The following is a 23,393-nucleotide window of genomic DNA, read 5'->3' as shown; positions in this document are numbered from 1 at the left end:
TAAGTTTGCTTGTTCCTCTCCGAAAAAATAAAATAGGAGCAGAAATTTTGAAAAGCCGCAATGAAGATACATGGTTTTCCACTTTGGCCATTGATATTTTCAGCTCAAAAATTCCATTACTCCTCTCTGGCGGAACTTAGAACTTTCATAAGGGGGGGGGGGTGAAGAGGGACAAAACATATCGATGTGAAACTGCAGAAATTTTTAACTCGGTTTGCCGCCTTGCAAACCTCATTTTTAGGTACTTTATTTTCTGCGTGGAAAAGTACCTACTGCACGATTTTTTTAGGAAATTTCGGTGATTTTTCTTCTCTTTATGAAGTATTGAAACCCTGATGTTGATCCGGTCTCCTTTTTCAAAATAGAATAGGAGTGGAAATTGGACGTATTCCTACCGAACGGAACTATTTTTTTTTTTTCTTCAGGGACCGAACGGAACTATGTTCATTAAGATATGAGCCCTGATACCCATAAGCATATGTGCATAACAGGGCTCAGGTCATGATGCACATAGTTCCGTTTCATAGAAGTAAGTACGTCCAATTTCGAAGCAGCGCAACCGGGATACGCATTTTTGCAGTTTTACCGTCGGTATGGGGGAATATTCTGCCGTGCTAAGGAAAAACGCCGTATGAAACTTCAAGCGTTGCCAAATTTCCTTTGGTAAATCGCGAATTTTTGGGAACATTTTTAAATATTTCTCTTCCAATTTTTCAGATAATTCTGTTCGCAATTTTACCTAAATTTCCTGAAATATTTAAGGAAAAATATTCATAACTTTCCTCAAAAATACATGATTGATTTTAGGAAATCTGAATCTGGCAGCTCTCGAATGCTCATACGGCGTTTTTCCGTAACACGGCAGTGTTCTTCGGGCATTACAGGCTCTTGGAAGGAAAATTTCTGAATTATATTTCAAAACTGTAGGAAAAGCGGACTCATTGAGAGCTTACTACACTGCCGCGTGCTAAGGGAAAACGCCGTATGAGCCATCAGACGTTGCCAAGTTTCCTCCGATAAAACCGAAATTACGAGGAAAATTGCGAATATTATTTTATAAAATTTTCAGACAATTGTGTACGCAAAAGTGAGCTAAAATGTGTGAGCTAATTTGTGTGAGCTAAAATGTCTGAAAATTTCGAGGAAAGTTAAGCATGAATGTTGTCGAAAATACATGTTTTATCAAGGGAAATGTTGCAACTCTCGAATGTTCATACGGCGTTCTTGCCCCCAGGTAGCAGTCATCGCGATAAACAGCGATTTTATCGGTTGATTATCGCGATTATATCGATGGCAATTTATCGCAATATTATCGAATAAAAAATTGCGATTTATGACGATTAAATCGTTATGCATCGCAATTTTTTGTTCAATAAAATCGTGATCAATTTTTGTCAATAAAATCGAGATTAAATCGCCATATATAGCGATTTTTGTTGCGATAATATCGCGATAAATTGTCGGGCGGTAAAATCGCGATTATATTGCTACAAGTTCGAGGATAATTGCTCAGATGTTGATGATCTTGGCGATTTTCGCCGAAAAAATCGCAACAAATCGCGATTTCTCCGTTGGAAAATGCTTCTTAGACCTTAGCACGGCAGTATAATATACCGATGGCCCCAAAAAAACATCGAAAATCGGCCGTGTGGACCTCCGAGAATAAGAGTGGAAATCTTGAAACACCGCAATAGAGATACGTGGTTTCCGACTTCAGCCATCGATATGCGATTTTCCAGCTTCAATTTGTGACTATTAGACAACAATGTGCAAAGATCTCGTCCAACTCGTGGCCTACCATAAAGCGCGCACTCCTCTAATTTTGTTATCACCAGTTCGTGCTCTCAATATGTGTGAACATCGATATATCTTCCCCCTCTCTATAATATTTGATAGGTGCTAAAGCTCTCTTTTATCTTTTTAACTCTTTCCTCTCGCTATTTTGACTGTTACTCTCGTTTAGTCATTCATTACGGCACTTGCTCAATTTGAATAAACAACTCGCTGGAAAATAACCTTGACGTCGTATTGAAACTTGAATCTATCGGCTAAGCTACGGAATCTGATTTCGGTCCACTTTGCGATTTCTTCGGAAAATTTTAATACCGTTCGTGGTTGAAATTAAATAAAATTATGTGATTGTGGTTATACTTGATAAAAGCGGTTCAATTATGTGCTTTCCTCGGTTGAAAAGACAACATTAATCCCCGAACGACATTAAACTCCACCTCTGATAGCACGTTAAAAGCAACTGACAATCAGGAAATTTTGAAGATTCCTTTTCCGCGGAAAAATGAGTGGCAAATTTAAATCATTATTCCAAAAAGGGACGTTGAAATCCCTGGATACAAATTACTTTGCATCGGTTGGTGGTAAGCTGAATCGAGCACTTTTATCTTAAATTTTTCTGTATAATTTGGATCACGCGCAAAAAAAAAGTTGGTGCTGACTACACAACACTGTTCCAGGGCTCACGCACTTTTTTATACTTTTACTCAGACTGTTTTTTTAGATCGTTTCCGATGCATCAAAAGGTGAGATTGTAATGATATCGACTGGTTCAACATGTAAACATAGCCTCAAAAGTCAATCGAGTAATCTGAGGAAACGGGGTTTTTCTGATAGATTTTTTATTCTTATGAGTACTAAATGGTGACTAATGGTGGTGGCAAGGTGAAATAGTTAGGAATTTTCTCATTTTCAGCTTTCCCGACTGAAATCCTGAAAATTTTGTTTGAGGTTATGTTCTATTGTTTTGAACCAAACGATACATCGAACTACTATCGTAAACGATCTATTGTGAGAACAGAACCTCGGTTGTGGGTACTTGGGAATCATAACAGAAACTTCTATGACTGCCTAAGAGCACGGGGCAGTGAAAATATGGAAATAAAATTGCTATTTAATTCAATGTGCCTATCCTATCTTTGTGTGTGTTGCTAACGTAGTCCTTGGAACACCACTACAAATAAGACAAACTGAAACAAACACAATATGGTAATAGAGCAAGGGAACGGAAGTGCGTTGATGACGGTGCAGGGATACAACTATTCGTGCTTGATGGATGTCCGTGTTGCGTCTTCGAAATTGAAGGCGCCATGGCGCGAGGCGTTAACTCTCATAATGCTCTGCTCCATATCGACGGTGTAAGTCGGCAATCACATATCGACGATGTAAGTCACACAACACACACAACTCGAAACAATCAACATAACTCGATTTTTGAGTTAGCTGCAGAAATGAAGTGTAGTAGATGTCCTTTACCTGCTGTCAAAATATTTCAGTCGAAAAAAATCTGGAAGTCACCTAAAAACGTAGAACTCAAAACACATATCTCGGAGTGAATTCCAATAACACATAACTCGTGCCGTCGCGCCGGGAAGAATCGTGAACAGTTTAGGAGGGAAAATTAAAAGTTAGTACGTCAAGGAATCTTCAAACAACAAAAACATTGTTATTGTTTTAACATCAAACATCTAATTCGACGGATAACTGAGTAATCGTCCGCTTATTTTTATCTTCATTTCATTTTAATTCGTAATTCGACGGCGTAAGTCCGCAATCACATAATTATCTCGTTCTGAAAATTTAAAGGAGAACCTCAACACATTTGACATCATTTCTTGCAGTTTATACAGACTTTCCTTCGCATAGAGAAAAAAACTCACGGCAGTTTTAAAGAATTGCCGTGAAGTAGTTCTCCGTTTAAAAAATGAAGTATGACAGGAAGTCTGCCTCTGAGACGTCGTAAACCGAGTTATGTGATTGGCGACTTAGGTACGCCGCGCCGTCGGATTGTTTTCCGGTGTCATTCTAAAGATTCCCTACCAATTAAAGTTTGTTAAAAGGAACTTTAGGTTACTTTTAAAGTGAGAGGAGTCTTAATTCGGTCTAATTAATTAGTCGGTCGGTTCAGTAAACATCGGCAAAGAATAGGTTTGAATCAGTAATTCGCCAACCACGTGTCCCGGAATTCAGTGTTGGACCTTAGTTCCACAAACACATAACTCGGTTTCTCGGTCATTTCTTCAGACGGACGAGAATATTATTCAAAATAATGATAGACTCTTATAAATCATCTTATCCTTGCTGTCTCTAAGAATTATTTCCCCTCTACCTTCAAAGATGAGGAATGTAGAGAGTTTTTTCCCCCTCCTGAAAAATCGTGTTTTCCGAGTTATGTGGTTGCCGACTTACACCGTCGATATATTGCAATAAGTTTCAGAAAATGGGGCCCCTTCAAATAGGAGCTAGGCAACATACACAACACTCAGTTGAATAGCAATATTTACATTATGTAATAACTACGTATTGCGATCTGTGCTACTTGGGGCCCCTTTGACGGTCACATCTTCATAGCTGAACTCGAAAAATGCGTTTGACGAAAAGTGAAAAATGCGTTTTTCAGTTTGCGACGAAAAGTCTCCGATCATGTTTTATTTTTTGAGTGAATATCGACCAACATACTTATAATCATGTATTCTAAGTAAATCATAGAAAACTTCAAGGAACAATTTTGGTTAGTAATCCTTGCAGAGAATAAAACATATAATCGGAGGTTTTTAAAACGCTTAAATGGAGATACATCTTTTTCGCATTTAGCCATCGATACATGACGAGCAGAAATTCAAAACCTGGCGAGCGTCATCAGGTTATTGCTAAAATATGCAGATCCTAAATGCCCCGTCTTTATGAGGAAATTTTCTCTAAATTTGGTCCATTAGAAACTTAGAACATTAGGTATAGCAACACCTGATAACACTTACAAGATTTTGAATTTCTGCTCTGAATATAAAAAAAAAATTCACACTTCTACAACTTCGTGTCGCTCTCACCTGAAAATTTCAGTTTCGCAAGGTTCAATAAAAAGATTCTCAGGTTTTGACGTTACTTATTTATGTTTTAGTACAGATTCGTGTTGCTCTCACCTGAAAATTTCAGTTTCGCACGGTTCAATAAAAAGATTCTCAGGTTTTGACGTTACTTATTTATGTTTTTCATGTGTATAGCTAGGAACTAGAAAGCGCAACTCGAAAAGGAATGGGGAAACAACTTTTGAAAAGCTCATTTCCACACCACCTTAGGAGAGTCCGATCAGGAAAATGATACGGCACTGCTCCTGGAGGTAGAGCTTTCGGCGCGCTTTTTTTAACGTGGTGTCGCCATGAGCCCTAATCCACGGAGGAGAGGGAGTGGGGGGGGGGGACAAAATAGCACACTTACCAACGCTGACGCAGCTCCAGCTTCCTCTGCTCCATGCCGTTTTTGATTCTGCTAAAAAGCAGCTCTGCTCGTGAGACGGAAGTAGTGCCCACTAAAACTAATTAACTCTTATAACCCTTATCTAGCAATGAGGCGAAATAAAACGGTATCTTACCTTCGGTTGCCGGAACAGCAGCAGCAGCAGCAGCAGCACCTGAAACAGAAAGAAAAAAAAAAAAAAAAAAAAAAAAAAAAAAAAAAAAAAAATCGACGATCCCGGTACGACGATCCCGGTACGACGATCCCGGTACGACGATCCCGGTACGACGATCCCGTTACGATGACGGCCTCCCCCAACCCCGGCTTCCGGCCCCTCCGGCCCCCAGGTTCCTTTCCCACCTCCTCCCTTTTTTTTTTTTTTTTTTTTTTTTTTCCACTCGTGGCTTGCTGAGATCCTCCGGGGCGTAACGCCCCGGAGTCGCCGTCGCCGGCAGGGGCGCCCGTCGGGACCCCATAAGGGTCCGCTGGGCGCCCCCACCCCCAACCCCCGCGAGGGGGGAAAAAGCCCCCCTTGCGGGGGGCAAAGACCCCCCTCGCGGGGGGTCGGGGGCAGGGACGCCCAACGGACCCACGGGGTCCCGGCGGGCGCCCCTGCCGGCGACGGCGGACCCCGGGACGTAACGCCCCGGAGGATCTCAGCAAGCCAGTCGCAGAAAAAAAAAAAAAAAAAAAAAAAAAATCCTACGCCTCCCCCCGTGATTCTACACCGCGGCCCCTCCCCCCTGGGAAACCCTAATCCGCGATCCTACTTAAACCCTACGAACGTCCCCCCTCTCCCCGGGAGCCCCCCTAGGAAACCCTAGCCCGCGATGCCGCACCAACCCTACGTACCCCCCTCTCCCCGGGACTCCCCCCTGGGAATCCTAGTTCCGCGATACCTCCCAACCCTACGAACCCCCCTTCCCTGCCCCCCTCTCCCCCGGGAACCCCCTTAGGAAACCCTACCCCGCGATGCCGCACCCAACCCCACGGACCCCCCTCTCCCCGGGACTCTCCCCCCTGGGAATCCTAGTTCCGCGATACTTCCCAACCCTACGAACCCCCCTTCCCTGGGAACCTCCCCCCTAAGCGATCCCTCCCCCCAAGCCCGTTTCTTCAGCCGCATCTGAAACAAACAAGGCAAATCAAGAATTATTAGCATGATTAGCAACAGGTGACAAAACAAGCTTCTACGTTTCTATTTAATCCCTCATCCACGTTGTTAAAAGTTCTGTGCTATGATCATCAGTGGCTTGGCGTGCTTTGCGATATATTGATTGTTATGCCACATAAACCTATGGAAAAGGATCGATAAACAGGGTGTTCGTAGCTAACACCTTCATAATAGATTCTTAACCATAGGTTTGAATGGCATATCAATCGATATGTCGCAATTCATGTCACGCCACTGATTATTAAGCTGGACTTATGGATGCTAAAGAGAACTATTTGCATAAAACATACTTCCTTTTAGCGTGTATAAGTCCGATATCCATTTGTCCATTTATCTCTTGTCAACATTCTAGTCAAGGCACCATGCCAAAATGTATCAAATTTTAGGTATTAGTTTTTCAAATTAAAATTGCCGTTCCGTGTTGCTTTTTGACTATACCATGCAGCGTTGATTGCAGAAAAGTGGTAAAATAGTGCTGCATCTACACTATTTTGCGGGGGAAACGAGGCCAAAGAGGACTTTTTGATTTCTTTTTTTTTTCGAACTTCTTGGCCTTGTCTTCTCAGCAAAATTGTGTGGACGCAGCACTATTGTACCATTTGGCCCATTTTACTATGAATTACTATTGTACCACCTTCTTACATACTGTCGCCCTTTTGACTTAAAGGCATATTTCAATTTCCACGTGAGCTCTATTTCGCATATAAAACCATGCTTTTTGAGGCTCATGCGGAAATCGAGATACGCCCTTACGTCAGAGGAGCGACAATGCGTCCGGGCTACGTTTCTTTGCGGTTTTATATTTCTCGATAATTTCAAGTTTGCATTCATCTGTAGAGTAACTGAACTGCATCACGCGAAAATAAGTGAATTTTTCTGGCTCACTTAGAAAAATTTATGGCATTTATGTATTTGCTACAATAAAACCGAAAAAGCTAACTCCTTTCTACATGATTCAGTCTAATTACTTTCAGTTGAATGCAGTATTGTTCGATAGTATCACAAGAGAGCCATGCAGAACTGAAAGGAATTGCAAATACTTTTCATCTCTTTCAACAACTGAGGGCATTCAAGTTAAGGATACGATAGAACAAATAGGTGCACATTTTGGAGGGCACTACTTCCGTCTTCAATGGCTCATCATGCGGAGCATTTTCTTCGTTTTTTGCAGGCCTGAAACAAACTAAGAATAAAAAAAAGAATGATTAGTTGGAGCTTAACCTAACTTGAAAATAAAAAAATTATCAGAGAATTAGTTTTGTTCATGTAAAATCTGCTAGTGTTTTTTGACTTGTGCCATAGCTCCAATAATGGGGTTCTCATGTACGTAAATATAATAAAAATAAATAAATAAAATAAATTTGATAAAGCTGATACCCATCTCTTATTCTAATGCAAGATTAATAATTTATTTGGAATGTAATGAAGCTAATTTTTACTTTTTTCTTTTCTTTCGCTATTTGATAATTCGCCGCCTCGCTTACAGAAGGGCGTAACTACACATTGAGATGAGCCCGGAAAAGCATTGAATTGTGTCAGGGTTCACTGCAGAGTGTAGTTACGCCCTTATGTCAGGTAGGCGATGATGTGAGCGACTAATAAAAGTCATTTTAAAGTGATTATAAATGATAAAAAAGTGATAAGTGATTAAAAATGTCTTAGTATTTCCTGCTAAATTATGCGAAAATCTATGTAAAGGCGATTCGATGGACGCCATATTTTGTGTCAGAACGGCATGCGATATATCGCATCAATTGGTTCCATTTTTTCAGCTACTCGTCATTTTTCTCCAATTTTGAGATCGCAATTTTGTTGTCAGGAGACTAAAGCACTCACTTACCAATTTTAATAAAGAAATTCAACGCAATAAAGGCATAGTTTTTTCGGAGAGAAAACATCGCATTCGATACTGATATCGAAACTGCACTCGAATGCGATAGTTTCTCTCTAAAAAACCACGCCTTTATTACGTTGAATTTCTTTGTTAAAATTGGTAAGTGAGTGCTTTAGTCTCCTGACAACAAAATTGCGATCTCAAAATTGGAGAAAAATGACGAGTAGCTAAAAAAATCGAATCAATCGCATGCCTTTCTGACACCAAATATTGCGTCCATCGAATCACCCTAATATTTGCAAGTGAAATTCAATGATCAAAATGCGTGTAAAATTGCTTTCACTGTGAGCGTGCTAAATTATGCGAAAATCTATGTTTATATTTGCAACACTAAAAATAATTAATGTGAAATTCAATAATCGAAATGCGAGTAAAACAGCTTTCACTTTGAGCGCTTCGTTTCTTGCCGATCTGAAAAAAAAACATAAACAAAAGAAAATTAGGTAGTTTGAGGTTTACGGAATATAAAACGGAAAATGAAACTAAGCTGAACAGTTTGAAAAACTGTTTTTCCTATCAGTCTGAAGCTATGGAAAAAGAGGAAAAGTAGTTTAAAGTATACAAGAAAAAACACTAAATAAAACAAGTTCTTTTTACTGTGTTTGTTTCTTCAAATCTGATAAAAAAAAATGAAAGTAAAACACAGAGACTAGAGTTAATACTTTGTAGTTCTCTATATACACACACAGAGTAAGACTAGTTTGTCATTCGAGGGATTAATAATTTGGAGCTATAAATTCTGAAAAAACACGTACGTGCATAGGGAAACTAATGGCACATACGTTGTTTTTAAACCGAGCCAGAAATTAAAGTTGAAAATTACCAAATGCAGTCCAATTTTCCTTGTGATTAAAATGCTGAAAATCATCTAACCGCATCTCTCGTAAATTCTGAAAAGATTCATACAAATGGGAAAGAAAAGTAACTGTGAAGCTTTTGAAAAGGGGAAATATACGGCTTAAGGTGATTCGATGGACGCCATATTTTGTGTCAGAACGGCTTGCGATATATCGCATCAATTGGTTCCATTTTTTCAGCTACTAGCTCGTCATTTTTCTCCAATATTGAGATCATATTTCTTAATACTTTTGTAGCAGACAAAATCTCGAATAAAACTTAAAAAAATTGAGATCGCAATTCTGTTGTCAGGAGACTGAAGCACGCGCTTACCAATTTTAACAAAGAAATTCAACGTAATAAAGGCGTGGTTTTTTCAGAGAGAAAATATCGCATTCGAGTGCAGTTTCGATATCAGTATCGAATGCGATGTTTTCTCTCTGAAAAAACCACGCCTTTAATACGTTGAATTTCTTTGTTAAAATTGGTAAGTGAGTGCTTTATTAGTCTCCTGACAACAGAATTGCGATCTCAAATTTGGAGAAAAATGACGAGTAGCTGAAAAAATAGAACCAACCAATGCGATATATCGCAGTGATTGGTTCCATTTTTTCAGCTATTCGTCATTTTTCTCCAATTTGGAGATCGCAATTCTGTTGGCAGGAGACTAAAGCACTCACTTACCAATTTTAACGAAGAAATTCAACGTAATAAAGGCGTGGTTTTTTCAGAGAGAAAATATCGCATTCGAGTGCAGTTTCGATATCAGTATCGAATGCGATGTTTTCTCTCTGAAAAAACGACGCCTTTATTACGTTGAATCTCTTTGTTAAAATTGGTAAGTGAGTGCTTTAGTCTCCTGCCAACAGAATTGCGATCTCCAAATTAGAGAAAAATGACGAGTAGCTGAAAAAATGGAACCAACCAATGCGATATATCGCATGCCGTTCTGACACAAAATATGGCGTCCATCGAATCACCTTAAGAAGAGTTTAACAGTTAACAGTCTTTACAGTTAAAAAACTTCATTTTCGTTTTTTAAAATTTAATTTTTTTTTAATTTCAAAAATTTTATCTTTTAAATTTTAGAAATAAAATTTTTACCTTTGAAATTTCGAAATAAAATTTTTACCTTTTAAATTTTAAAATTTTTATTTTTCAATTTGATTTTTATGTTAATGTTTTACATAATTTTTAACAATTTTTTCAGACTCAATAGATCAATAGTGAACATATACTATAAACATAGTAGTAGTGAGTATATAGTGAGTAAGTAAATCAGTATAGTAAGTATAGTAAGTACTGTAAGTAAATAAGTATAGTATGAGTAGTAAGTAAGTATATAGTTGTGGTAGTAGTAATATGTGTGTACTATTGACCTATTGAGTATGAATAGATTGGAAAAATGATATGAAACATTAAAATAAAAATGAAATTGAAAAGTTGAAATCTTAAAATTTATAAAGTAAAAATTTAAATCTAAAATTTGAAAGATAAAAATTTTGAAATGAAAAAAAAATTAAAAAATAAGTTTTCAAATTGTAGAGGATATAAATTTTAAACATTAAATTTTGTGACAGTAGAAGTTATGAATAAGATATCATACGGTGTACTCACGGATTAGGACCTGCAGTATACGTGTTGCAATTCCAGTATCCGACTGCACTACACCACTACACCACAACAGAACACAACATCACTGACCCACTGGCCTGCTCACCCATTGAACTACTTCACTTGCTGAACCCAAACTAACTGAAATTGGGGGTTGGGGTTTCCCTTTTATAAGCTCGTATCCTGTTTGTCTGTATCCACCACAAACGATCCCACCCCCCCCCCCTTCCTTGCTGACCCCTCTCGCAATTAGGGTGTATTCATTCCAGAAACTTTTTCCTGTTTTCCAGTGGCGGGAAACCCGAACTTTACGGATTTTAGGAAGGGGTGCAGCATCCCATCGTAAACATCATTAGTCAGGTGGTGCGTAGGGAGGGGTCCTTTGTTCCACTGCGAGGTGGATGATGGACCTCACGTGCGTCATTATAATCAGGACATGGAAATCCCCTGTTTTGTTTCTTTGGCGGTCCGGTCAGGGAATCTCCGGGCTGCGAAACAATGAAAGAGGGTTAACTTTTGTAAACAGGAAAAAGAACACGGAAATAAATTATTTCGGAGACGTCCGTTATAGTGAAACAGCAAAAAATACTGAACTACAAAAAAAGAGAGGGGGGGGGGGCAAAGAACAGAAAAAGTCTCTAAGTGAACTGCGTAGTGCATAGTTCCACAAACAAAAGCGGTGCGTATCACGATAATATTAATATTATTTTTTGGTAACACTGAAAAAAATGGTATGCTGTTTTAACACCTAGGATGTCAAAAATGTGTCTGGTGATCCTAAGATGCTTCCTTGATTGCCCACGCAGTTGAATTTGCATTCATAGGATGTAAAGTTAACTGCGGGGGCAGCAAAGGTAGCATCTTGGGATCACTAGACACATTTTTGACATCCTAGGTGCTAAAACAGCATATTATTTTTTTCAGTGAAGGTATGGTATGAATATGTTTCCTTGAAATATATGTATTTAGATAGTTTTGATGAAATCGCGATTAAAATTCATAGGCAGATGGAGAGTTCGCAGGTGTCTGATATTTTATGAATTTCGTGTTTAAGTGGAAACTGCTGAGTGAACTGAACACGAGGATGCCCTTGGTTCACAAATTGAACAAATATTGGTAAAGATATGACAAAATAACCCAATCTGCTAATATACATGTGTTTAAATGGGAAATGCCGCCAGATGACGTCACTAGATGGTGCATTTTCTCACTTTTAAATTTAGTTACACTATTTCCCGTATTAGAAAAAAATTATAAAAAATACTGTGAAATCAGCTCTTTAGGCACTTTCAGATGAAGCAATAAAAAACTTGCGTGCAAATTCTCCATTAGGGGGAAAAATCACAAATTTCTCATGAAATTTCCGTTTTATCACACAAATTTTGGCAACGTTCGTGGGCTCATAAGACGTTCTCTCGCAAGACAGAGTTCGGTCTGACGGGATTTGAGTATCGACCTCAAATATTTTTCCTGCCGATTAATTTTTTCGGCTATCGATGAGAGATATTCTCCAGCTGAACCCGCTCTCCCTAGATCAGGGTGTTTACAGGTCCGGAAAACCCGGAGATTACCGCTTTTTTTAGAGTGGCTCGGAAGCACTCATGATGCGTGGTTTTTAAAGACAGCCTGGAAAGTATGCAATCTCTTGCGCATCAATTCTTAGTCCACCTGAGAGTTCGCCTTCAATTTTCCGCATAAGGATAGAAACCTAACGGGAAGCTCGAATAGTTGTCTATTCTAAGAGAGCAAAATCTCACATAATAAGCTTCAATAGAGAATATGCAGGTGTCTTAAATTTTGTGATTTTCATCTTGAAAAATGAGTACGAGAATATCTTTGGTTTCTAAATCGAACAATTATTGGAGAACATATTATCTCGTTTGCGGTGTCTGAAATTCTTCGCCTCCATGTTATTTTTTTAAAGGAGAATAAATTGACACCATTCCTTGAATTTTTTGCAGAATTTCTTGCGCACAAAGTAGAAAAATCGCGGCAGTTTTAAAGAATTGTAGTAGTTTTCCGTTTAGAAAAAAATATGACACGAATTCTGGGACAGCGCAAACCGAGTTATGTGATTGCCGACTTACACCATCGATATGGTAATAGAGCAAGGGAAAGGAAGCGAGTTGATGACGGCGCAGAGATGCAACTGTTCGTGCTTGATGGATGTCCGTGTTGCGTCTTCAAAATTGAAGGCGCTATGGCGCGAGGCGTGAACTCTCATAAGTAATAATTCTCCGCTCTATATGTATTACCAATGAGGTGTCGCTCAGAATGCTCACATTCAGGAGAAAAGTTGAAAAACGAGGCCCGATTACGTCTCTCTTATCTTGGCTGCGTTGATACTCCTTTTTTTTTGCTCCTTTTTTCAATTTGATGTCTGATTCTTTTTTAAAGCGTATTTTTAGACCTATTTCTAAAGCTCGCATGTACCGGCCTCATACCTAACTCTTCAAAACCAGAAAGTCGAGTCAATAAGACCCGGTTCGGGTTTTTTGGGGTAGTTGTCAAAAAAAATTTCCCTAACGCTCGATTTTTCTTTTTTTGAAATTTGATGTCTGATTCTTTTTTGAGATATACTTACAGATCTATATCTAAAACAAGTCTGTACCGGTCCCATGCAACGTGTATTTAGCAAGCCTAGGGTCAAATTGACCCGGCTCTGGGCATCTGGGGATTAAACATTAAACAATTCAGATATTGTTGTACATGAAATTCCTTGGCAAGATTTTCGAAGTTTGAAAAATTCGGTGTTTTTTCCTCTCTTTGTTTCTAGGTGGAATGCGGTTATTTTCACAAGTTGGATTCATCGGACTGGGCAATATGGGCGGCCCAATGGCAAACAATTTAGTAAAAAAGGTAAGTAAGGTGACTCCTATTTGGTCTGCTGCCTGCGTTGAGGAAAAAAAGCTCTAACAACAGATTCTGAACTTTGGTTTATATCGAAACCGACAAAATTCGATGTTTAATATAAGCTGAAGTTTAGTATATGTTACCAAACCTGTATTACAGTGGACGAGAGATTAAGCCACTTAAAAGAAAAAATTTTAACATTTGAATGCATAAATTATGGTTTTATACTAATTTTCATGAGACTCGGTTCAGTGCCTTGGCAAAAATGTAGGAAAAACGAATTATTTCACAGTACTTTAGAGGGCCGTAGCCCTTTTAAGAAGCGATTTTCGAAAACATTTCATGGAAGAGACAAGTCTTATTTTGACCCATAGAACATGTTCCCACAGTCTGATGGTAAAACATTGGGTCACTCTGTAGAACAACGAGCGTTCAGCTGATTCCTACAGTCTGATGGTAAAACGATGGGTCACTCTGTAGAACAACGAGCGCTCGGCTGATACGATCAAACTTTTTTTCAGTGTTGGCTTTTTCTAACCTGATTTCAGAATTTCAAAGTTACAGTTTTTGATACGGATGCAAAGAAGAGGACAGCCTTGGTGGCTAACGGTGCTCATGAATCAAATTCCTTGAAAGAAGTTTGCGAAAACGCCGAGTGTATTGTAACCATGCTCCCGGCCAACCAGCATGTTCTGGACGCATACACCACATCGGATGGTATTTTGAAGTAAGCATTCTCCAATATCAATGTAATTGGAAGGTTTATTTGAAGAAGAGCGTAAGCGCCAAAAATCAAGTTTCGAGAAAACATGAAAAAAACTTAAAATATTTTCGACATTTCTTCATACTTCTATACGAAAAAAGTAGCGAATGTTCTACTTACCACGCCGATAATGAAAGTGCAGAAGTGCGTAACTCGATTTTTGACGGATACTAGGACTTAGTTAGTTTTTGGACTACCGCTCTCTTTTTGTGCCATAGTATCTTGATTTATTTTGCGAGGAAAGCTCCGTACTTTTGAAGGATGCCTGTCATTTTTATTATGTTGGAGCCCCTTCAATTTCTTTGATATTGTGCAATGCCTCTGGTGTGAAATAGTTGCTTCATACGCCGTGGCACGCTGCGGCGCGGCGCGCGGGCAGAGAGCGCGGAACGCGCATTGGCGCCTACAAACCTAACAGGGATACTTCACGCATTGCGCAATGCGTGAAGTATCCCTGTTAGGTTTGTAGGCGCCAGTGCGTCGCCGCTCCGCTTTGTTTTAGGATCCAATATTTAATCTCGCGGAGTCAGCGTTTTACAACTCATGATTTTGAAATGTTTGCAAACTCTATGGATTATTCTTATTTTAATTGATGAAAAAAAATATGTTTTAAAGGAAAATATAATGTGTGTTTTGTAAATATTAAGGTAGTTCCTTATCAAACTTAATGATTTCCAAAGCACACGAATTTCTACACAATGTCTTATAGCCTTTTATGGCCAATGGCGATAAAGTGTAAAGCCCGGCGATAGGAACTATAGCCCGAATGTATACTTTTTTATATAGCTTCGTTTCGCCCGGCTATATGATTTGCTCCGCTTTCTACAGCCAGCTATATGATTTTTAATAGCCTTCTTTAGTCGGCTATAAAAACTCCTATGGTATTTTGAAATGCAGCTCTCATCGCCAATTTTTACCAGGGAAAACTTGATTTCTTCGACAATTCATCATATTTCTGTTTGAAAAAATCAACCTATGCTCTACATACTATCTGTAATAAGTCCACAGATGTGCGATGGGGTGGAGAAAACTCGGGCAAGAAATAAAAATATTGTAAAATTTTGACGGATACGCCCTTTTCCTAGACCACCGCCTAGTAATGGCTGAGTACTCTTGTCTTGCTGTCGTTTTAACCAAATGACGCCCCTGGATTCAAGAGTTTAATGTTCATTTGATCAATTTGCAGGAGTGTTCCTCGCGGCTGTACTTTAATAGATTGTAGCACGATTGATTATCAGATCCCGAAAAAATTGGCCGCTTTGGCGAAGGACATGGAGGTGAATTTTATAGAGGCTCCTGTATCTGGTGGTAAGTTATTTCTTTTCCAATAATTTGAAACAAATTTTGCTGTGTTTAACGTCAGCACTGAAAAAAAATCTCGGTGTATTTACTAAGATAAGGGTAAAATTACCAAGAATTCAGGGCTCTATTTGATCCCAGTTTTTTCTTGGTAAAATTACCATTTATGGAATTGGTAATTTTACCGGGGAATCACGGTAAAATTATTGAACTTTCTCGGTAATTTTACTGGACCCCGGTAAAAACGCCAATATTTTTTATTGACTGTGGTAGAATTACCGAGATCAAATGGCAAAGTTACCGGGAATTGATTACCAATAAAAGTGGTATTCTTACCTGGAAAAAACAGTAAACATACCGGTTTTTAGGTAAACTTACCAGTCTGTCTTGGTAAAATTACCAATAATTGGTTAAAAAAGTGAGATGGTAAAGGTACTAACGGACCTTGGTAAAAACTCCGAGAGTTCTTTTTCAGTGAGGGATCCACGAGTTCCGAAAAAACGAGGAGTCTGTCCGGTCTGCTTGTTAATTTTTTTTCTTCTTCTTCTTCTTTAAATAGCCCACAAGGGCTAATCCTGCGCTTTTAGTTCCATCCCCCCTCCAAACTTAACAACCAGCCCCAGGCAACCATCGTTTGTGACCATCAAACTCGGGTCGCCTGGCCGGGAATCGAATCCGGGACCTCCCGATTATAGAGCTAGCGCTACAACCACTACACCATAGGAGGCCGATATGGTTGGTTGCATGGAAGTGTTCTCCGTAAGCGATACTATTCTCAGTTTAGATACTTGATATTCAGTTCCTTGTCATACATTAAGTTTTACTTCGAAGCAATTATAAAGGAACCCAAGGGCCACTTGGGTCCCCTCTGTGATGTTAAATGATTTCTTATTCAAATGTATAAGATGGAACAAACAACAAGACCAATAAAGATAAAGAGTTATTTTTAACCAATTTCAATGCTGCCGTGTCAATTATGAATACTGGATGAACAATTAGGCGTATTTCTTTCAAAAAAATTGACTTTTTGAGGGAAAATATTTTTTTTTTCGAATTTTGTAGAGAATTTTGTTGCCATCAGATCCAAATCATCCGAATATTTCAAGAGAAAAAATGCGCGAATATTCTACGGAACAAGAGATACACACCAACTCCGCTGCATGCAATGTTGCGTCACCGCTGTTTGAAGGCGTTTAGCAACACAGTACGAGTAGCTCCACCTCTTATGAGGTTATGAGAAACTACAAGGCAGTGATTGAGTTAAGAACTTATCTTCATTTGTGACGTTGCAGCTTTCCCACCATACTTTATTTTTTCTTCGGACTACTAGTCGACATAATTTCTTGAAAACCGCCTAAATTTGTCCTCTCTATTGGCAGAATATGCTGTATCAATTTCAAACTATAAACGTGGTTTGTTTCTCTTCGGAAAAATATGGTAGGTTCGGAATTATTGAGAAACTGCAAATTAGATACGTTGCTCCGCACTTTGACCATCGAATTAAGTGACTAAAGTTGGATTCATCATTCGGAAGGATAGAGTGGACCGCTGAAAAAATGTTTCTTGAGATATTATTTTGACTTTAAGGCGTCGTTTCTTGTCGACCATTTTTTTTAAAGTTAAATTCGTGCGGATTCAACTCAACATCACTTTTTTCAAGTTAAAGAAGCGTCTTTTTGCTTCCGTTAAATTAAATTAACAAAACGATGGCAAAACAACGTTTCTTAAACTAAAAAAAGAACTGACTTTCAGTTAAATCCGCACGGATTTAATACAAAAGCAATCAAATTTTGTCGACAAGAAACGACGCCTTAAGTCAAAATAATATCTCAAAAAAATTTTTGTTCAGTGTAATCTTGAAACACTTCCAGCAAGATTCATGTGTCTTGCCAGTAGGCTGATAGTTAAAAATGGTAGAAAAAGCGATAGACAAAGAAGACAAAAGGGATTTGAAAGGATTCTATTGGTGGAAGTGGGTGGTTGCATTAGACAAATGAGTTAGATATTAGACTAACTAACGGCAACCAATGAGAGATCCTATTTTAGTCCAACATTTTCTCCCTTAGTCCACTGGAGCCACCCATTTCAACCAATAGGATAGCTCCATACTTCCCCTGTCTTCTTTGTCAATCACTTTGTCTGTCAGTTTCAACAATCTGGCTGCAGGACTTGATTTTCGCGATCGAACAACATTCATTTAACGAATTGATCAGTGCTGAGTGATGCCGATGATCGGTGATATCAGGAGCCAATCAGAGTTCAGATGTTTCTTTTAAATGAAATTAAGAAGAAAATAAGAAAGCACGGAACACAAAAAACAGCGAATTGCAAAAACACCAGACTTGAATTGACACAACACAAAAACAGAAAGAAATGACGAAACAAAAATTCTGGTGAAGGATGAAGTTTCTGTCATAGGTTGCATCAATTTAAAAATCGAATTGAAGTCCTGAGGTGAATTCGAAATTTCAAACTGATGGATTTCAACGGTCTCCGGTGAGACCAACAAAGAAGTCGAATATCATTTTAAAAAAATGCACAATCGTCCACCGTCAAATGCACCGTTGAATGATATTCAACGGTGAATGATATTCGATCGCAAATATTCGTTTTTCGTCTATCAATCTCAACAATCAGCCTGCACTGCCGTGCTAAGGAAGAACGCCGTATGAGCCTTCAGGCGTTGCCAAGTCTCCTCCGATAAATACCGAATTTACTGGGAATGTTGCGAATATTATTTTCCAAAATTTTCAGACAATTTTGTACGCAATTAAATCTTAAACATCCAAAAATGTCAAGGGAAAACATGTAAAAATGCCGTCAAAAATACATGTTTCATCGAAGGAAATTTGGCAACTCCCGAATGTTCATACGGCGTTCTTCCTTAGCACGGCAGCGCAGGTGTTCGATTGTAGTTTCCTGTCTATCCTGAATCAAACGGAAATGTGAAAACTTATGATAAAAAGGCGATTGTTTTCCGCAGGGATCATGGCAGCTCGAGAGGGTCGACTCTCGTTCATGGTCGGCGGCGAGGGAGAGATCGTGGAAAAAGCACGACCCATTCTGGAGGCCATGGGAGCCAAATTCGTTCATTGCGGTGGTCATGGAAGCGGACAAGCGGCCAAAATGTGCAATAACCTGCTTCTGGCCATCTCCATGGCCGGCGTTTCCGAAGCCATGAACCTGGGAATCAAGTGAGTCATCAAAGACATCACACTGAAAAAAAAAATCTCGGTGTATTTACTAAGAAAAGGGTAAAATTACCAAGAATTCAGGGTTCTATTTGATCCCCGTTTTTTCTTGGTAAAATTACCATTAATGAAATTGGTAATTTTACCGAGAAATCTCGGTAAAATTATTGATTTTCTCGGTAATTTTACTGGACCCCGGTAAAATTGCCAATATTTATTATCGACTGTGGTAGAATTACCGAGATAAAATGGCAAAGTTACTGAGAATTGATTACCAATAAAAGTGGTATTCTTACCTGAGAAAAACAGTAAAAATACCGGTTTTTAGGTAAGCTTACCAGTCTGTCTTGGTAAAATTACCAATAGTTGGTAAAAAAAGTAAGATGGTAAAGGTACCAACGGACCTTGGTAAAAACGCCAAGAATTTTTTTTCAGTACAAAAATATCGGAGAAAAAACGGGAAACAAGGCTAAAAAATACACGTAAAAAATCCGAGACGTTTCGGCCCAAAACTGAGCTATTTTCAGTCGGAAAAATAAAATGAAATATGAAAATTCTAAATAATTTTTACAATTTTTGGGTCGAAATGTTCCGGATTTTTTATGTGTAATTCTTAGTCTTGTTTTCAGTTTTTTCTCGTATGTTGTTGATATCACCACTGTCACGGGCTGCTGTTTTAGAAATTTTAACCTATGTCATCAAAGACCAGAGATCGTCGCCCTCCGTCCGAAGCATCGCAAGCGCCATGCGACGTTTAAAATTTCCGCCGCCATTTTATTTTTTTACAAAGAAATTGTTCAACGAAGCTGTCCAAGAATTTCACCGAATTATCTTTGTGCTGCCGTTGAAATTCAGTGAAATTTTCATACAGATTCAACCAACAATTCCTCTGTGAAATAATGAAATGGCGGCGAAAATTTTGAAACGTCCCATGGCGCTTGTGATACTTTGGCCGGAGGTGACGAGATCTAAACTTAAGCTCAAAGCTTCTCTTGAGACGTCTTAATTTTGAAATTTTAAAATTTTTCTAATGAGACCCATTAGTTCCAGTTTTGAGTATGAAGGAGTCCTCCGTTTCGGTTGGTGGAGTATCCATTCTTATCCTTGAATCCCTTGACGATTGACTGTCCTGTAACCCCCCCCCCCCCCTCCATTAGAAATCCCATATTGATGGTTAATTTGCAAAACCACGTACCTTTCCTCGTTGCGACGTTGCAGAGTTCCGGTCTTATTCTTTTTTCGAAAAACGAGTCAACGAAATGGACCACTAGATACGGTACGATTTCGCATTCTGCACCTATTGTTTCTTAACCAAAGTTCACGAAAACACGATGCACACAACGAAATTTACCGAAATTAACTCCTACGAGATATCTAATGTTTTGATGCGTGAATTCAAACCATCCGCTCATGAAAACTCAAAGCTCTACTGATTCACATCGCGCGCTAAACGTTACCATGACAGTCTCTACGATATACAAATCTGGCAACCTCAATTTGACGCTTTGCTTAGCTGTAGCAATTGCTTATAGTTTGAACATCATTACATGGTGAACTTGAACATTGCTCGACTGAGAAGCTTGCTGAACCGTTGTAGTGCGTGATTTGACTACGTAGAGCTTTGAGTTTCTTGTGAGCGGGCAGTTCAAATTCCTCGTAAACAATGTGAAATAAAAACGTTAATATCTTCGTTAGGAGTTGGTTTAAGTAATTTTCGTTGTGCGAATCGTGCTCTACGTGAAATTCTGACTAGGAAACACGTATCAGAATGCTTAAATTCGTACCTTGTCATAGTGGTCCATACTCACAAACTTCCTGATTTTTCTTTTCTGTTAGCAGACTCTTCTGCATGGATATTTCAAGCTATTAAGTTGGCTTGATTCTCCCCGAAAAAATAAAAGAGGGGTGTAAATTTTGAAGCATCGTAATGAAGATACGTGGTTTCGCACTTGGATCATCGATATTGTTTCATCCACGGTCACTTCTAAGATCTTCTATCATTGCAGATTAGGTTTGGACGCTAAGAAGTTGGCAGCCGTGATCAACACAAGCTCTGGAGAGTGTTGGTCTTCGAGAGTTTACAATCCTGTACCTGGAGTCATTGATGGAGTGCCCAGCAGTAAAAATTACGAGGTGAGCAAGGACAAAATATCTGTAAAGTTTCATGAATGCCGACAGAGTAAATGCGGGAATGAGCACTGAATGGTCTGCATTTTGCAATGAAGGATTAAAATATCTGGCTCATAAATGGAGACACCTAATCTGCATACAGGGTCTAATGGCAGATATGTTGTTTTGGCTACACAACAAATTTTAAGGTTAGAAATTGGCAGGGAAGAGAACTATTTTGCTCAAGACAGCAGTCAGTAAGATCAGCTCTCTCGCGAAATAGTGTATACCGCAGTCGATCACAAAACGCCTTCAAAAAGGATGAATGCAACATAGTATACAGTTTACACAGCGAGCTCTATCCCGGAGTCAGCTGACTTCTGATTTTAGCTTCTTAACTTCAAACTTAGAAAAAAATTGGCGGGATTGTAATCTAGCTTATCAACTTCTTTTATGACTGAAAAGTAAGAATCAATTATTACAACCTTGCAAGCAAATACCGATACTTTTCACATGTATGTTGCCAATATTAATTGAAATTTTGGAATGCGCAATTTGGTTGAATTCGTCTATCATGTGATAGCACTTGTTACCTGGTTCACATATTCAAAGAGAAAGGAACCACATAATTTGCAGAAAATTAAAAAAAAACTGAAGATTGTCGAATTTTCAGAATCCTGATTACATCGGGGGAATCCCGATGATAATCGTTTAAAACTTCGTAGGTATTTATATGTGTCGCAGGAAATTAGCAATATATTTGTGTTGACTTAAAAAAAGAAAAAAAAAAAATTAAAAGTAAAGAAAAAAGGTAAAAAGTACTGATTATTATGCTCGGAATTTTAAGCAGACTTTTTTTTCTTGAATGCATGGTACCAGCCAGCATTTCGACAGTGAAACTACCAAACTAAGTACCTCGATTTGTGACGCTGTAGACTTCCTGTCATACTTTATTTTTTGAATGGAAAACTACTCAAATTTAATACTTGAGAACTTCCCTGTAAAATTTCTGTGAAATTTTCAAGAAATTATATTGATTTGTTCTCCTTCAAAATAAATTAAAATAGGAGCGGAGATTTCAAACACCGTAAACAAGATACATGGTCTGGTAGTTTCACTATCGAAATACTCTAAGTCTACTACAGTCCAATGTAGTGAAATCGAAGATCAAAGTTGGGTTCGGTATGGTTAAGCAACTATATTAACTGCCAAGCAACGCAGAGAGTATCACAGGATTTGAAGGCGCTCCAAATCGAGTTCGCACTTTTGAAGTTCTTTTGCAACGAAACCTTCAGTATGTCCATAAGAATGTTTGCAATTCGACGAGTTGACTTGCAAGCCGCTTGCAAATTGCCGATGATTGCTAACTGCCTGCGACATGCGTTCGTAATAGATTCAAGCAAAAGAATATTTTACAGAAAACGGGGTACATAGTTCATTTTATTCATTTTTACTTTTTTTGCAGGGCGGATTCAGCGTGACTTTGATGGTGAAAGACTTGGGTCTAGCTGAAAATGCAGCCTCTGACAAAGGAGTGAAATTGCCTTTAGGGGATCAAGTCACAAGCCTGTACAGGCATCTGCACGAGAATGGCTTCTCAGGAAAAGATTTCTCTGTGATTTATAAGTATCTTGAATCATTGGCGGGTAAACACTAAAACGCTTCGAAGAAAGTTGGAAGCTCGCGAATTGTTGTGCTGGCAACACTCACATTTAATTCCTGACATTACTGTAGGGGAAAGCTTCAGGATTATGGAATTTGAGGAAAATTATGATAAAGTTAGAAGTTCAATTTCCAAAAAATGACTTGCACAATAACCAACCGAACTGAACTTGTAGAAATGAACTAAACTACATTAAGGCATAGCAGAGAAAGAGACAGACGTTTCAATAAGGTTTCTTCTCCGTTGAGACTTACATAATAGTAAAAAATGAACTTTATGCCAATTTCCAGGACCCCGGAAACTTGTATTCGGCTTTTATGCAAACCTTTGTGATCAAATAGTCAGAACATGTTTTTATAATTAAGTAAATGTCTCATCATACTCACACTGTAGCTTCGATATCAATTTTTACTATGGGTGTTTTCTTAACCCTTTCAACACAAAAACGTAGTATTTGCGCCTAGCGGAGGAGGCCGAACCAGAGATCCAAACTTTCATGAAAATTAATTAACGTTACTAAACGTACGTTAAAAAACGTACTAAACGTTACTAAATATACGGATGCTAGGACTTAGTGAGTTTTTGGATACCGCTTTCTTTTTGGGCCGTAGTATCTTGATTAATTTTGCGAGGAAAGCTCCGTACTTTTGAAGGATGCCTGTCACTCTTAATATGTTGGAGCGCCTTCAATTTCTTTGATACTGTAAAATACCTCTGGTGTGAAATAGTTGCTTCATACGCCGTGGCACGCTGCG

General features: G+C 38.7%; 1 protein-coding gene across 1 annotated transcript; it reads left to right on the top strand.

The window, feature by feature from the left end:
- The first annotated feature begins 1,834 nt into the window (after positions 1-1,834).
- Positions 1,835-23,030, top strand: LOC109036117 (NAD-dependent L-serine dehydrogenase). The gene is made up of 7 exons (XM_072304106.1): positions 1,835-2,372; positions 13,537-13,619; positions 14,162-14,340; positions 15,563-15,684; positions 18,659-18,869; positions 20,873-20,999; positions 22,441-23,030. The coding sequence occupies exons 1-7, from the start codon at positions 2,294-2,296 to the stop codon at positions 22,630-22,632; spliced, it is 993 nt and encodes a 330-aa protein (XP_072160207.1). The 5' UTR covers positions 1,835-2,293; the 3' UTR covers positions 22,633-23,030.
- The last annotated feature ends 363 nt before the right edge of the window (positions 23,031-23,393 follow it).

The sequence above is a fragment of the Bemisia tabaci genome, chromosome 9, assembly GCF_918797505.1.
Source record: "Bemisia tabaci chromosome 9, PGI_BMITA_v3".
Lineage (NCBI taxonomy): Eukaryota > Metazoa > Arthropoda > Insecta > Hemiptera > Aleyrodidae > Bemisia > Bemisia tabaci.
The sequence above is the reverse complement of the archived record's forward strand: the minus strand, read 5'-3'. Positions and strand labels throughout refer to the sequence as shown.

What these genes read in the sequence shown, in the direction of transcription:
- LOC109036117 (XM_072304106.1), top strand. Translation starts at nt 2,294, where the DNA reads ATGAGTGGCAAATTTAAATCATTATTCCAAAAAGGGACGTTGAAATCC. An exon ending in AGAGGCTCCTGTATCTGGTG is followed by an intron (nt 15,685 to 18,658) that starts GTAAGTTATTTC and finishes TGTTTTCCGCAG; the next exon opens with GGATCATGGCAGCTCGAGAG. An exon ending in CCAGCAGTAAAAATTACGAG is followed by an intron (nt 21,000 to 22,440) that starts GTGAGCAAGGAC and finishes CTTTTTTTGCAG; the next exon opens with GGCGGATTCAGCGTGACTTT.